General features: G+C 43.8%; 1 protein-coding gene across 1 annotated transcript; it reads right to left on the reverse strand.

The window, feature by feature from the left end:
- Positions 1–6,907: 6,907 nt before the first annotated feature.
- LOC104166998 (prolyl 4-hydroxylase subunit alpha-2) lies at positions 6,908–15,163 on the reverse strand (the record flags this gene model as incomplete). Its single annotated transcript, XM_009707117.1, has 7 exons — positions 6,908–7,433; positions 8,191–8,287; positions 8,721–8,789; positions 11,075–11,134; positions 13,579–13,632; positions 14,783–14,882; positions 15,093–15,163. Coding segments are annotated over 7 exons (522 nt in total), but the record flags the coding sequence as incomplete, so codon positions are not given.
- Positions 15,164–15,504: the final 341 nt, after the last annotated feature.

Genomic DNA, 15,504 nt, shown 5'->3' on the forward strand with positions numbered 1-15,504 from the left:
GGGCCCGTGGGCTTAGTAAGAGATTTCCACCATTTATTTTGGCAAGGGTAAAACTATGTGAATAAGAGCTCAGTGACCTCAGCTGCTTTGTCTGCTAATTGGAAACAGCTCCCTCGCTCCTAACCCCGAGCTAGAGCAGCCCACAGGAGAAGCCGAGCGGCGGCGAAGGTGTGATCCAACTGCGACCGGCTCATCCAGAGAAAGGACACGCGTTCCCAGCTGCGAGAGGAACTGAGGAAAGCTGTGCTGGAAAGAGATGAAACCTTTGCATGGCGAAGGAGGACACCTGCAAGAGTCAGACTTGGGTCATTATTGCCAGGGTGACATCCCGCAGGCCGGCGCGGTGAGCATCCCTGCCACGGCTGCAGAGCCACCGCAGGCTGGGGACAGTCACAGCCAGCCCCTCCCTCCCGCAGACACGGGCATGTTGTGCGTTTTGCAGTGTTTCTCCCACCAAAATACATACGTGGAGGCCAAGGGAGAGCAGAGAGTGTGAATAAATTAACACTTGTTAGGAAGTGACAGCCCAAGGCCACCTGTGGTATTAGGGCTTACAAATCCAAACACCTCACTGAGTCAGAAATGTTTCATTTGTTTGCCAGCATTCAAGAAGATTAAAGTGGAGGAAATCAATGCAGAACCAAGTGAAAACATTATCGCGGTAGGACCTGGGAGAGATCTTGCTGCCAGCGTGCCCGAGGTGCGGCAGCTGCAGCTCCGCAGAGGGCTCAGCGGTGCCACGTGGGCTGTCGGGTACCTGGACCACAGGTGGTTGATGCTCACCCGCTGAGCGTGGCCACCACGCTCAAACGAAATCACATACAACTGCTCCGTGGCCAAAGGAACAAGCGGTCCCATGGGTCCAACTCATCTTCTCCAGAAGATGGGGTAAGTGCCAGGATCAGCCACTACTCCAGCTCCTCTTCCAGGCCATGAGTCACTTGGAGATGCTCTGTCCTGGTCCACAAACGGACGTGGGTAGCAGATTACTGAACCTCGGGAGGCCACGGCCAGCTGAGTCACCCTGGCCTGGACAAGTAGGGAAGATTCAGAAAGTTCATCAGGTCCCATCAGGTCTCTTCTCTCATAGTCTGGATGTGCAACATGATACATCGAATCTTCCATCATCTTTGCAGACACAGACTGCAGACACTGCCAACGATATCCTCTGCAGCTCTAAGGAATGATAAATTTTACCCCGAGGTGCTAAAAGATCAGCCACCACGCAAGGGGCCCTTGGTGTTTGCTCAGCTCACTCCTGTGTAAGTTTACATCACCATCAGGCCTCAGACATTGCCAGGCGCCCACTGCCACACTGGAGAACAAGGCTAAAAGGGCATCTTTGAATTCAGATCCTGTTTTGCAGGTCGGGGCCTGATGCAACGAGTGTTGAAGAAGAAACCACATCCGAGCCTGTGGTCAAAGAGGTGACCCTTCCTAGATTCAGCTATCCTATTTTTCAACAGAAGTGCACCAAAATGTCACTGCAGTGAAATTCTTCTGGTCCTCTTCATCTCCCAGGAGCAGAAACACCGGGAAGCAGGAGCATGAGGATGTCCTGAAAGCTCAGCCAAGCCAGCGCAGCTGCACCTGAAGCCCATCCCTTACAGCAGCACGAGGGAAGGGGCAGCGCTCTACCCTTTCCAGGTCACGGGAGGGAAAAATAGCATCATTTCATAAATACTACTCAGAGGTGCCCCCGAACAAACAAGGAGTTAGAAACACCCGGGGTTACACTGAGGGCACATTCAGGTCTGCCACTTCCAACCCACATCTTGATCCAAAACACTTGGCAAAGTATACTTCTAGCCCAAAACAACATGTTGCAAAACAGCTTCACCCATGCTCTCATTCGCCAGCAAACGGCCCTACAGGGCTTTGTTTTTGGTATCCGGGCTGCATGAAGATTCACAGCAGATCACAGCATGGGCAAGAGTTTAATCAGAGCCATGAGCTGCAGCGATGGGGCTGCCCACCTCCATCCTGTGGCCACAATGGCATCCCTGCTGCTGCCACTGCCCACCTGCCCCAGCAGCTGGAAATTAAAACTGCAACCGCGCTCCTCCCTCCCATCGAAGAGCTGGGTGCTGGTTCATGCGCTGGTTACGCCTGCCCACACATAGCAAAGCGCTGCAAGGAGAGCTCAGGTCACCACAACTCTGGTTTCCCATGTAAGTTGTTGATATAGGTATCAGCCCTTGGAGGGTGCGAGAAAACCAGATTTTATGGAAAAATAATTCTTCTGCTGTGTAGTGAGTTTTAACCCAGTTGATGCTTAACAGCAAGTGAGGGGCTTGGTTTTATCCTTGACTTTTTGAAGGCCTCACTAGGAATTTCAAAAGAAACATCCTGAAGTGTATGCTCGAGCCAACGGCAGTCTCTGAAAGCTGGAGAACGCCTGGGAGGCCGTTTCTCCCAGGGCTTTGCAAACAAAGTCTGGCTTTGGGGCAATTCTGTGTGCAAAGCGGTAGGCAGAGGTCAGTTACAGGGAGTGGACTGCTTGGCTTTGCTGAAAGGTCAGCACCCAAGCAGTGCTGCAGAGGGTAGGCGAGATTCTCCTCTCACCTCCACAAGCATCCCAGAGGGTACGTGCAAAGCACTGGGGTTAGCCTTGTGTCCTCACGTAGTCCAAGATATCCAGCATCTCTCTCACACTCGTCATGAAGATTCTCACTGTCATTATTCTTAATGTGCTTTACTCACTCTCTTCACACAGCAGGTAAATGCATGAATGCTTCCCAGCTATGGGTGATCAAAACTCATAGCCAAGCTGGGGCTACCCTACAATTATCGAAAACCTGTTGTTACACGATGCAAGAGCCATCAGCCAGCTATCCACGTTCATCAGAGGTGCAAGGTACACATTGCTTAATCCTATTGTAGCATTACTAAGAATTTCCGTGGCCTTCATGCTGTTGCCCAAAGACACCAGAAGAACAAGCCTTCTTTCTGGGCAGCCTGTCCTGAAAAGATCCTGACCTGCACACACATATCACTGCAAAGTACTTGGAAGATGAGGTATCCACCTTTAAACCCGTGCTGCTGGCAGCATAAGGCTGGCAGAGCCACGCAGATGCCTCTCCAGAGTTAAGGTGATGCTGTAGATGAGGGGGAGAAGGGAGGCCAAGACAGGAGTGGGGGAAGCTGGAATTGGATCAAATGAAAGGGCTCCCGGGGCTGCACCCGCCTGGAAACACTTAGCTGGAACCATCCTCCTTTTCTGGTTCACCTCCACCTCTGAGGGAGAGGAGTCAACCGTCCCCAAAGGGCAGCACAGAGGCAGTAACGACATGAGCATTTAGGAAGGGATTATCTGAATCACTACAGAGGACAAGTGCTGACCTCTAGTTAAACAAACACATCCTCAACACACAGTCTAGGCAGCCTCTTCCCTGCAAGATGAGACAGATTCAGGACTAAACACACGAAATTGGTCTCTTTATCAGGTTCTGGCTCTTTTCAGAGATTCTCCTTATTTGGGCCAAAGGAGCACATCTATGCTGAACCCTACCTGAGCACCATCGCTGGTTACAGGAAGAGCAGAAGAGGCCTGGGGACCAGCTATATCTTGGGCTGCCTTTTACACACTGACATCATCCACATCTCAAATAAAACTTGGCATCACTGAAAAAAGACCCTTCCTTTTCTCACATTAGGGATTTTATAGCTCAGCTGAGCTATACAACTCCTGTATATTATAAACGCAGTCCCCCTCCCAGCAGAACACCCCAATTGCTCTCTGCCATAGCTTGCACAGCTTCCCTTGTCTGTCACAGCCAAACCCTTTCTCCACTCAGACTACACATTTCAGTCTGGATGCCAGTTTTCCCCTCTAAGGTGATCAGAGAGAGGATTTTCCCGTTTTTCCACTGTAACAGTAAAGGGAAGTAACTTCTAGGGCAGACAAAAAGATAAGGGCTTCACTGAGTCTATGCAGCTAAACATGAATGCTTTAGGTGATTTCCTAACCCCGTTGGAGGGCTGCATAATTGCTCAGTGACACAGCATTATGTCCACACAGTAGCATTCGGGCCAGGGGTTAAGAAACCACACGTTCACTCTGGATGTGGATTACTGGCATGGGCTGGGGGTGGTTGTTCTTCTTATGACTACCTAAGCCACGATAAGAGACCATCTTTCCATGAGAGTTCACATGGTGTTTGCTTTCATCAGCACCCGTTATGCAGAGCAGTGCCTTCAAGACCTCACCAGCAAGCTAACCCTAACAGATGTGACCTGAAGACCTCTCTGAAGGGTCCCAAAGCACTTCAAAGTGTCTGGCAGCCACTTGTCCACAGTAAGCCTTTGTAGTGTTTATGAACATCAGTACTGAGTACTTAAACCCTGGGAAACAGGAGTCCGCAGTATGTCAGGAGAAAAAACATTTCAGTCTAAACAAGACTTAAGTACTTACCATACTGGTGATACGCTGGCAGAAGCTCCCTAGGCCTACAAGGAGGAAGGCTTATTTGTTCCAGCATATCAGTCTTCCTTCTTTTAGGTCTAAAAACTATCCCATGGGCTTAATCTTAGGCTCATTGCTGTATCTGTTCATCCTCTAGAATGATAGGAGACAACAGGGAATATAATCTGTCAAACTACACAAACATGCCTGGGAGGTTACCGAATGCTCACAAGTCACATATCTTTTCTCTCAAATAGCTCTTACTTTCGGATCAGATTTGCAGTAAGTGAATCCTGCACACAGCACAAAAAGGAGCTTAGCATTTAAACAGTTCTGCATCCACACTCATTGCATCCTACTTTAGGGATGGACTGGAGCAAGGGGGAAGACAACTCAGAAAATAGGATAGGGTTTTCCTGGAGAAATCAAGCAAGTAAAATTATCTTTAAAAGTTCAGTATGATATAACACAGTTAACAACGGTATTTCCCAGCCAACTACACTATTTCAGAAGTGGGATGTGCACATTTTTGGCCAGAGTCCTGATGTGAACTTTATCTGTCAACACGCTATGTTGACAGAAAGTCTAAGTAGATTCCTCTTCCTCCCCCTGAAATCCAAAGTGTTCCAACCAGAGATTGTGGCTTTGGCTCATCATCAGCTCTTCTTCACATCTGTGAGGCTATCATACATTGAATGCTTTGTTATAAAGCAAAACTCTTTTATTTCCTAAGTTTACGTTGTGCTGAGAGATTTTACTAAGAAAACTAGAGGTCAACAATGAAATATTCTGAACAGCCAGCCAACAACCACAACATTCATGGCAAGCGAAGGAGTGCTGTGAGAGATTAGAGAGCAGCCTATCCTGTGCTAGGTCATTAAAGCTTTTAGGAAAAAAAAAAAAGAATCTTGCAATTCCTATAGCTACCTGCTATAACTGTTGACACAAAGCTTATTAACAAGAGCGGACGCTCCTCTCATTTCAGTACCATTAACAACTGGAGCTCAACAAGCCTCTGCCTGGGCAATGGAAGATCTCTCTCTTCAACAAGTTGTGCAAGTTTAACAAAAAAATTAGAACTTTAGTGAATACATGTACTTACATGCTGCATTTAAATGACTAAAAGCAATAACCATTAAGTTCATAAATTCCTCGCATGTAAAATTCAGGGGCACATGAACATATATTGCTAAGTCACATTCCTTTATTACTAATACAGTAAATTGATGTCATCTGTTATACCCAAGATGTAAAACCCTCTGTTCCACGAGTCTTTCCTAGGAGGACAGCAGATGCATCGCTTGTCATCCTGCCTGACAGTTCTTTTAAGCATCACCTCATTCTAGCTTGTTCAGGCTTTACACAACACAGGGCAATGGAGAAGTACAAAGGAAACCAATGCTTGTCGTATGGCAGCCATGACTGCAACTGGATGCTTCAGTGTCAGTGAAATTTCTTTGACTCTCTCAAGCCAGTTTCATATGTTGTTATATTAACAATTGCCCAAACTAGACTTTAAGCAGCAACTTACGGTTGCAAAACCATTACCATTTTTGGCTTTAAGTTCACCTGCAGTCATCCATGTTCCCATGAAGTCATACCCATACCAGAAAAGCCCAGTGAGAGATCTGAACTCAATCCACCCCACACAGCAGCATATCGATACCAGTCTGCTACTAACAGCAAGTTTCTGCATTTCTGGAACATTTGCCTTTTTCTCCACAACCTTTCTTTTTTTTTTTGCAATTAACTGACATTTCTTCTGAGTTATAATTCAGAAATGGGATTTCCTTTCTATTGTGGACAACATTGTCCTCCATTCCTCCATGTGTTGGCTTGTGGCCATTACACACATGCTAACAGAGCAAAACAGCAAAGGAGAATCTGAATTCTTGTGTTCAAAGTGCATGGTTATTCCCAGCCTGTCAGAAGAACAAAACAAAACTCTGCTCCAGTGTACAAAAGTAAAATTTGCTTGCAAGCCATCCTACTGACTTCAGTAGGTGTTGAGCTCCGCCAGATCAGGTGTTGCTGCAGAAAAGATGCAGTGTTTCTTCAGCAGAGATGTCTACTTTTAGAATCAAGAATTGTCAAGACTGTTGAAAGTCTTGAAAGGCTTCAGATTTTTGTAACTGCTTGCATCAAAAATAGATAGTACCCCGCAAGAGAAAAGTTAACATCACAGGGAAAGGCTTCCCCTAAGTGTAACAATACTGAGACCACAGGGGCCATTGGCCCAAAATGTGCAGCCTGCCTGCTCCCAGGGCACGTTATATTTTCAATACACAAATTAAACCTTTCCAGCTTCAGTAGAAGGTGCAACAGTTGTGTCACACGCTGGAGCCTTAAATAAAACACTGTCCAAAACCATGATGTATTTTCTACAGAAAAAAGGTAACAAAGCAAGAAGCCCTCAACAAAGGAAAAAGTAAAGGTCCTCTGCTCCCTAAAACCAAGCACTGATATACCTATTAAGGACACAGAACAGAGAATCACTTTATGGAAAGAACATTTATTTTTGTTTCAAAACTTGTGATCCATAGAAATACAATAAAATCAACATGTACACAAAACTTTAAAAAAACCAACTTTGGTTCAAAGTAATATTTAACATCTAAATCTTCTGAGGTACAAAAGGCACAAGACCAGGCACCCAAACATACTGCATCGCCCACAGCACTGTTTGCACCACTAGTACAGAGAAAGCTGGGAGGACAGAAGGCAGGTCAGAGGAGGATGGCAGGGGCAGGGGGAACCTGGAAATAACAGCAACCAAAACACAAGTATGTGTACAAGGCCATTTACTTTCTTTCACAGGTGTTACATATTTTGTTGTCCTTTTTTGCTAAAGTGCCAGGACTCTTGGAAAAAAAGATGGATCATTTCTTAGAAATGAACTGGAACAAACAACAGTAGAAAAGGAGACAGAGAAACAAAGGTCTGCAGCAGGTTGGGTTTCAGTCAACTTCTGTTCTCCCACACGGTCTTAAGAATTCATTTCCTCTTTCATGAAACCATTTGTTTGAAACTGTGGAACAACGATGTGAAATTAGTTACTGCCATGTACCACCCAGGGCGTGTATCACCGCAATCTAGACAGTTACTTCAAGTAAAATCTCATCTTTCAGTCTGAGGATCCCTGCTTATACTTCTCTACCCATCCAACGGGAAAGACACGTGAAGATGTAAAAGGCAGGGGAAGAAAGGATCTTTCCAATTGCACAATTCTGGGGCCAACAGTAATACAACAGTGTATTCTGGGTCTGCTATCATTTAAGGACCAGTATGCTCTGGCAGTCCAGGGGAATACCTTGGAGGCTGGGGGAGGTGGGTATGGGAATGGATTACATGAACCTTGAGAAGCTTTCAGCAGTTATCAGAAATTCCCTGTGTCCAGACATTCACATTTACCTTACAAGGAGCTCTCCTCCTTTTGCAGGTGAGACTACGCACAGATCTTCATAGGAAGAGACTTGATTCTAGTGAAGTGATAGTTCAAGTCACCCTGATGCTGATACACTATACAAACCCAGTGACATTCTTACACACTTTGTGCTGTCATTGACACAAAACAAACTCACTAGAAAAAGCTACGGCTGAACAGTGTAGCTGCTTAATACTACATGATATTGATGGTGGGAGTTTTCATTATGGCCAAATGACTCCAGTAGTTAAAGTGGCAACACCCAGGTTATTAACTGGTGTTGCAAGGGTTCAGTATATCACCAGCTTTGCAAACACACGAGCCTTCCTTCAGGTTTTGTTCTTAAAGGAGTATTACTTACCCCATTTACAGCCTACTAGCACTGGACAAGCTGCATGCCTTGTTCTATAATCACCCTCGCCACTTCTGAAAAGATTGTACCAAAACACTGCTGTTCCCTGAAAAGTGAAATCAGACCTGGATTAGTCAGACCCTAGTCAATATAATTATTCAGGTTACAGTAAGAGTGGGAAAATGCCTATGAATTCAGCTGCAGGCTCCTATGGAGCACTTTAACATAGGCCACCACTGACAATACATAATAGAGTGGGACTATGGAGTTTTTTAATTCAGCCATGTTCAGAGCAGAGAGGAGCTCTACCTGAACACAAGGGTTTTTGTTAGTAACAGCACAGTACACATTGCAAAACAAAGGAAGCAGCCCTGCAGTCTACAAGATCAGCTCCAGCCCCCCTGATACACAGCAGCCTGTCCATCAAGTTGCAATGAACAGCACTTTGTCACATTAGCTGACTTTTAAACGGATGCAGGACTGTACTGAGGAAGAGACAGAGGAGAGAGGAGAAATAATGCAACACAAACAGACTTTACCTTCTTGGGCCATATTGCTGCCCCAAAATCGGGGAAAACTGTAGCTCCTCCAGCTTCTACATCACTCATCTGAGAAAACAAAGTCCGCAAACTCTATTTACAATGCTTTTTGTACATACAGCCCCACAAGCTAAAGTGCCCCAGGCCCTAACAGGGAGAGATTTCTACTTGCACCTCTATGAGAGGCACTGATGAGGAAAGGATGCACTTCAAACAGCATGCACTGCTAAAGTAACAGTACCTGCTATTGAAGGCTTTTATTTCAGCTGAAGGCTTTTGTTCAGCACTTCATCTAGCTTATATATATTCTATAGCACAAACAATTAGCCATAAGAAGTTGTGTACCTGCAGTGTTAATAAGCTAGTACTCTACAACAAGGGAGAGGACTTCAGAGTCAGTCAGTTTCAAGAATTTCATTCCAGTTTATGATCCAATTAGGAAAACAAGTAAGTGTCTGTTAAACCACATGTTTCCTCAAAATGAAACCATGTCTTTGGAAGAGATTTTCATAATTTAGTTTATGCATCTTGGTCAACCACTTCAAAAACTATACAAACTACTAAAAAAAACTCACTTTCTGCACTGTTTCTATGCTGTTGAGCAGTGATATTATGCTACTTCAAGTGCTTTATGCATCTCAAACTTTAATACATACAGCTATGTGACTCTACAGAGGAGCATACATCTTCATGCTTTGCCCTTCTACACTGGAATGAGTTTAACCCTATTGAATTCATCACTAATGATGGATTCACTACAAATTCTAGACTTGATCCAAAACCCACCAAAGTTCCTGGAAATATTCCCATTAAAAATGGAAAGTCTTTCCACCGATTTCAGTAAGTTTTTGATCAGATTCTAATTAAAAGAAACAAATGAGTCAGATCCAGATCCCACCAAATTTAAACAGCAGAACTACTATTAATCACTCCCCAAGTCCCCACACTCTCTATTGTAACTTGGATTTCTGTTTAAAGCAGATGTTATTACCACTCTGGTGTCCTCCTGCTTGGTACCTACAATAAAAGGGCATAAGATGCCATAGGTGCACAGGTTTTTGCCCCTTCCAACTAGAAAGCATGTGCATGCAACTTTGCAAGTTAATACCTACGTCTTAGCAAGACAACCACTCTTTTTAGTAAGGGAGTTGGTACATGTATGCTATGTTCTACGTGGGACATATATGGGTAAATTGCCTTTGACCATGTACAACTGGCAGAGAATAAGGTACACATCATTCACTCTAAATCAAGGCTTGTCCAAAAATCTGAGAAACGAACAAAATACAGACTGAGACAATTTAAAAATTAAAGCTTCTTTACAGCAGACTATTTCACAGCTACCTATCTTATTCTGATTCTTGTTTCGGAGATTATTTCCTCCCCCCACCATATCAAATTGAAAGTACTTCTGGTTCTGTTTTAAGCTGTGTTTCACACTCAAAATACCAGCTCAGCCATACGTATTTCACAAAATTTTAAATCTGAAGTTGTATCACTCTAAAGTTAGACACAGAAGATTAGGTGATCCTAATTACTGATATAGTAAGTATAGGTTGATAGATAAGATAGTCAGAAGACTACTGTGAAAACATGAGGCCACTAGTATCAGTGGCAGTTATGTTTACAATTCCAGTGTACATGGTCTGTAGGCTGTATAATGCATGCAACTAATGAATCTTCTCAATTCTGTATTTGTAACCCAACTGCACCAAGTTTATTAGCTACATCTCCTCCATTTGCTGAAGCAACAGCTATGCCAGAATAACTCTAGCTTTGACAAACAGCTAAAATGGAGGCTGACAGACCACAACATCAAGTGCTGTCAAACAGTGGAGGAAGAACATGACTGTCTCACAGCAAGTGGCTGATAGTCAGGTTCTCAAACAGCATACCACATGGACACCGCAAGCACTCGCCCTTGAGAAATAAGCCAAATTCTCCTCTCCCACCAACAGGAATCCAATGAAGTCAAAGATTTCATAGTAGAATGGCCAAAAGGGGAAGCTGGGCCCTATATTCAAATTTTCTGCTCTGAGGTTAAATACCACCAGAATTCTATCAACTCAGATGGGACAGCACCTGATGTTGCCAGAACAATGAAATCCCTACTTCCATACTTCCAGATGCCAGGGAGTCTCTACAAATAACCCACTGCACAAGCTGTAAACAAGATGCTGATAAAGTTACACTCAATGCATAAAGGATCATCATACTTACATAGTTTAAAAAAGTGGCCACACGATTTCCAGTCCCTAACCGCTTGAAAGCATCTGGCTCATCTTTCTATAAAATTAAATGAGAATAACTGCAAACTTCAAGCTCACAGACAGCGGACAAACAGAGGTACTTACATAGTTAAGAAACGTCGCTAGCCTATTTCCTTCCGATTTGAGTGTGCTGTCAAAGGGTCGCTGTAACAGACAACAACTTTAACCCAAGTTCCAAACAGGCTCACACTAGAGTTACATATGTGTAGCTCTGCAGAGAGATCCTTAAGCCCAATTTAAAGAGTTGGAATAGAAAGGGGACAATTGATACAGGGCAACATTGAAGCCATTACAAGTTACAGCCAGGGTGCATAACTGCATGCATATAGCACTCAGACGCTCTAAGGCGAGGTAGCACTGAAGCAGTTCTTAGGACAGAGTAGAAGCAATGTTTTCAGGGCCTGTGGCACAGTTATTATCCAAGTAAAGTTAACAAAAGGCCATCACTGTAATGGACATTGATCCAAAGTCAACAACTGAAGTGAATATGAAAAACCCATCTTCAGTGGGCTTTAGATAACACACTAGACTCTCATAAACGTAGTAGTGAACTCGAAGAAATACTGTCATGAGAAGAGAAAATGCATTTTTTGCCAGCAGGCAAAATTGCAGAATAGCAATAATGAACTAGTTTCAGGCAGTTGCCTATCTAGGACTAAGGACCACATCAAAAAGATCAAGTTGCCTTTACTCTGTAGGAAACATTGAGTAGTGGCAGGAAACATTTGTTGAAGTAAGAGATCACGTTGGTGCCAGTTTAGAAGAGGAAAGAACATCTAGAATACCAATGTTTCTTTCCTCCCTTCAAAAAAATGCAGTTAAAAGTTTATTTACGTTGCTAATAGTCAGGAAGTACTTTCACCCAGGAGACATTAAGGTGCACTCTTTACACAAAACCAGTAATCTTTAACATTTAAAGAAAAGAAGAAATCAGTGTTAAAACCAGACAAACAGCAAGGAAAACCACAGCTACCATCTCCAAGATGTTATAGTTCAATGTACTTGAAGTATACTTCAAGAAATAAAAGGTCTTTCCTCAAATGGGTTCATAAAAAAAAAGACAAGACTCTTGCATCTGCATATGCAAATTCAATCCAAAAGAGCCAACTTAAGAGCAGTGAGCTATAGGGGATTCCCTGGTTCCCATCACCGCTGCCAAATCCAGGTCCAGCCATGCATTTCTGAACTTTAACAGCAAAAGATTTCTCTAACTTTTGAGCAACCAGTAAAATCTCAAAGTTGTAATATGCAACTATTAAAGTGTCCCTATTTGAGAATTGCAAGGGAACAAAAAGTTGCAAGGCTGATCAGGAGATAGGGAGACACAGCAGTACCTCTGTATTTCAGTACTGAAAAATCTGTGATGCACAGAGAGCCTGGAGGACCAGTCCAAAACTATGGCAAATTCTGCAATTGCCTTGCCTCAACCGATGACTGCAGCCAAGGTTACTTTCCAAGTGGAGCTCTGCCCCAGCTGCCTAATCCAAAAGTAAAGTCCACACTGGCCAATTTGATGGCTGATGTCCTTGAGTTCAAAGGCTTTGAAGAGAATTTAAGACCATTTGCTTGACTCAGGAAACGAAGCAGTCTTAAAGTTAACAGGAAAATTCTCTCAACAGGCCAAAGCTAACGAATATGAGCTTCTACAGTGTTGAAGTTCAGGGGTTTTTTATTTTTTTTTTTTTAAACTAGCACTATGTTGGGTGGCTTCAATTCTGCACTTAATTATTGGGTTGTACTCTGGCCACAGCAATCCCTTCTACCAGGTAAAACCACTGGGACAGCCTGAATTACACCAGATTCCATGGTTCCACTGGAAAGCAAGGCATCAGATGGATTTGAAATTACCAGTCACCATAGCTCTTCAGTATGATTAGCACGTTCATAAACTGTTTTAAGGTAACAATTAAAAATCCGTTCCTCTCTTCTCCCCACTTGCAGCAAGCCAGAGCTGTTACCTGCCAGGCAGAGCCCTCTAGTGCCAAGCCAGCAGCCCCCAGCTGCAAGTTCTGCTCCTCGTAGCGCTGCCCTCCTGAACACCGACCCAACAAACTTCTTCGGTCCCTATAGCTGCAGCCACACGGAGGCTTTTGCCAGAAGGGCTGTATGACACATGAAGATTTCCATAACGGTTAAGTTTTTTTTGGAGGGAGGTGGAAGGATGTCTCCTCCTCAGCCAGCTCCTGCGAAGGGCTTTAAAATATCCACCAAAGGAGGACTCGAACAACTTTGCTGAACTCAGAAGCCTAATGGAACTAAGCAGACTCACAACCCAGGGCTTGCAGACCTCAGTTTCCAAATAAAGTAATGGAAAAAGCATATTTGAGTGCTGCATGACTATCTTTTAGTATCTCTATACTGTGCAAGGAACCAAGGTGACAAAGATAAGCAGCAGATTTGTTCATCTTCTCTTGAACTTTCAGCATCAGAGAAGGCAGTGCAAAGGCTTTTGAAAAGTCATAATCCATCCATGCAATAGGGCTATACATTAAGTGTTTTTAACAGAAAATAGTTTCAACAGTTTTCTCTCAGAATGAATGGTTCCACCCTCCCCACCCACTAAGAAATAATTGAAAGTGTGATCTTACCCTAGAAAAATCAAAGTGTGGTTCATACTGTCCTCCCATTCCATAGTTGGCAACCTACAGCGTGGAAGAAGGAAGCATAAACATTATTGAACTGCAAGTGACTGCTGCAGAAGATAGCATTTGCTCTCAGAAATCCAGTGCTTTGAGAAACAGCACTTTGTGGCAAGATTGTTATCTGCAGCACACTTAGTTTCTCTCTAGATTGCTAGAAATGATGTATGCAGATGAGAAACAACTTAAGTGCTCTTTCAGTTTAAGGGTTTCACTGGGAGTATCTCTCTGTACCAAATGTTTCTCAATGGCAGCACTCTACTTATCACTACAACTGCATGTTTAACACGAATTAGCAGCAATAGTTTTACCAGACTCTTGTTCCCTCCTCTGAAGAGAAGGGAGTCAAGTGCATGTAGTTCTCTAGTATGTGTCCAAACTAGGAGACAGACTTTGTCACACATGTATGATTCGTTACATACACATACCCATCCAGGGACACAGAAGACTCAAAGTAGCTTAAAAGCACCACTTTGCTTACTTTATCTGAAGATCATATAACATATGATTTAGTTACTCTGAGGTTGCCCTTAACACGTCCCCCAGATCACTACACAATTACCCAGTGATTGTGGATAGCCAGTAATCAACAGTACTTCCATTAGGCTCTAAAACAGGAATTCAAGGAGCATGGAGGAAGAGCAGCAGTAAACAAGGTACAGCTATTCTGGCAGTGTTGTACCACCTTTACTCTCCTTCCTCTCCCCAGCAGACAGCCAAAGATCAGAATTCATATGAGAATGTAGCAGGACTAGGAAAAACATTTGGGTCTTTGAAAGGTTCAACTAGGAAGGAGGTTCAACTTTTGCAGACTCGAAAAGAAGTGGCAGACATTTCCCTCAGAACAAACTGGTAAATCACAGGTGTTCTTGCACAAAGTTATCTTCTGTTTCTTTGATATCTCCACCCTTCTCCACCTGGCACACAGAGAAAACACGTACCTGCCAGGTCCTTACAGTTAGCAGCAACCAGGAACACTCACACTCTTCATAAACACCTTGCTTACCTACTCTGTGTGTGCAGTCAGCAGACAACAGCACCCCAAAGAGGGACCGAGTAAGAGCCAGTCGACGTTCATCTGCATAAGCACCAGACCACCCTGACCAGCAGCTAATTTTGCCAGGATGAAGTCTGACAAGACAAGTGTACCAACCTGCAATAGTTCAGCTGTTTTCACTGTTAACCCTGTGATCTGTTGCATTCGTTGATTCACTTTGGCTACAACAGGATCATCATCTTCCTCCAACCATGAGCTAGGATAAGGGAAGGATTGAAACACGTTATTTTGGAATACCAACCACAACAACGCATTTCCCAGTCAGATGGCTAAAACAGCCATTTCACCATGCATTTGTTGTGCAAGCTTTTGCTACATGCAAAGTAGTTCAAATTTTCAGCTGCAGGTAGCAGATGACAGCTGTTAAGCACAAAAGCCTGAAAGTTAAACTCTTCTCTGTGCTTACCTTTTTGATACCCTGTAGCTAGCCACTGTAAGGACACCGGTTTTGGGATCACGTACTGTGGCTCGTGCCAGCTGTGTCAAAAAAATCCCAAGGGGGAAGAAACACATCAACTACATGTTAGAAAATTTTTCTCTCTCATCTTAACCAAAATCATCACATGATTTGTCCAACTTCAATATATCACTGGATGAAAGTTATAGCTCCAACCTAGAGGTTGTTCTGATTTCATGCTAGAACAGTACATGCAGAAACGCAAGTGCAATCCATCACCTGCATTTGATCCTGGAAGGAGAATCCGAATGACTGCACAAGCCATGATATTCATTAAATCCATGAGTACTGCTTGCCAAACAGGTTTTGCAGGTATTTTTTAAACAGCTGGACTCAATATTCGCAAGAGGCAACAACAAAA

This window comes from Cariama cristata, unplaced genomic scaffold, assembly GCF_000690535.1.
Source record: "Cariama cristata isolate BGI_N322 unplaced genomic scaffold, ASM69053v1 scaffold22499, whole genome shotgun sequence".
Lineage (NCBI taxonomy): Eukaryota > Metazoa > Chordata > Aves > Cariamiformes > Cariamidae > Cariama > Cariama cristata.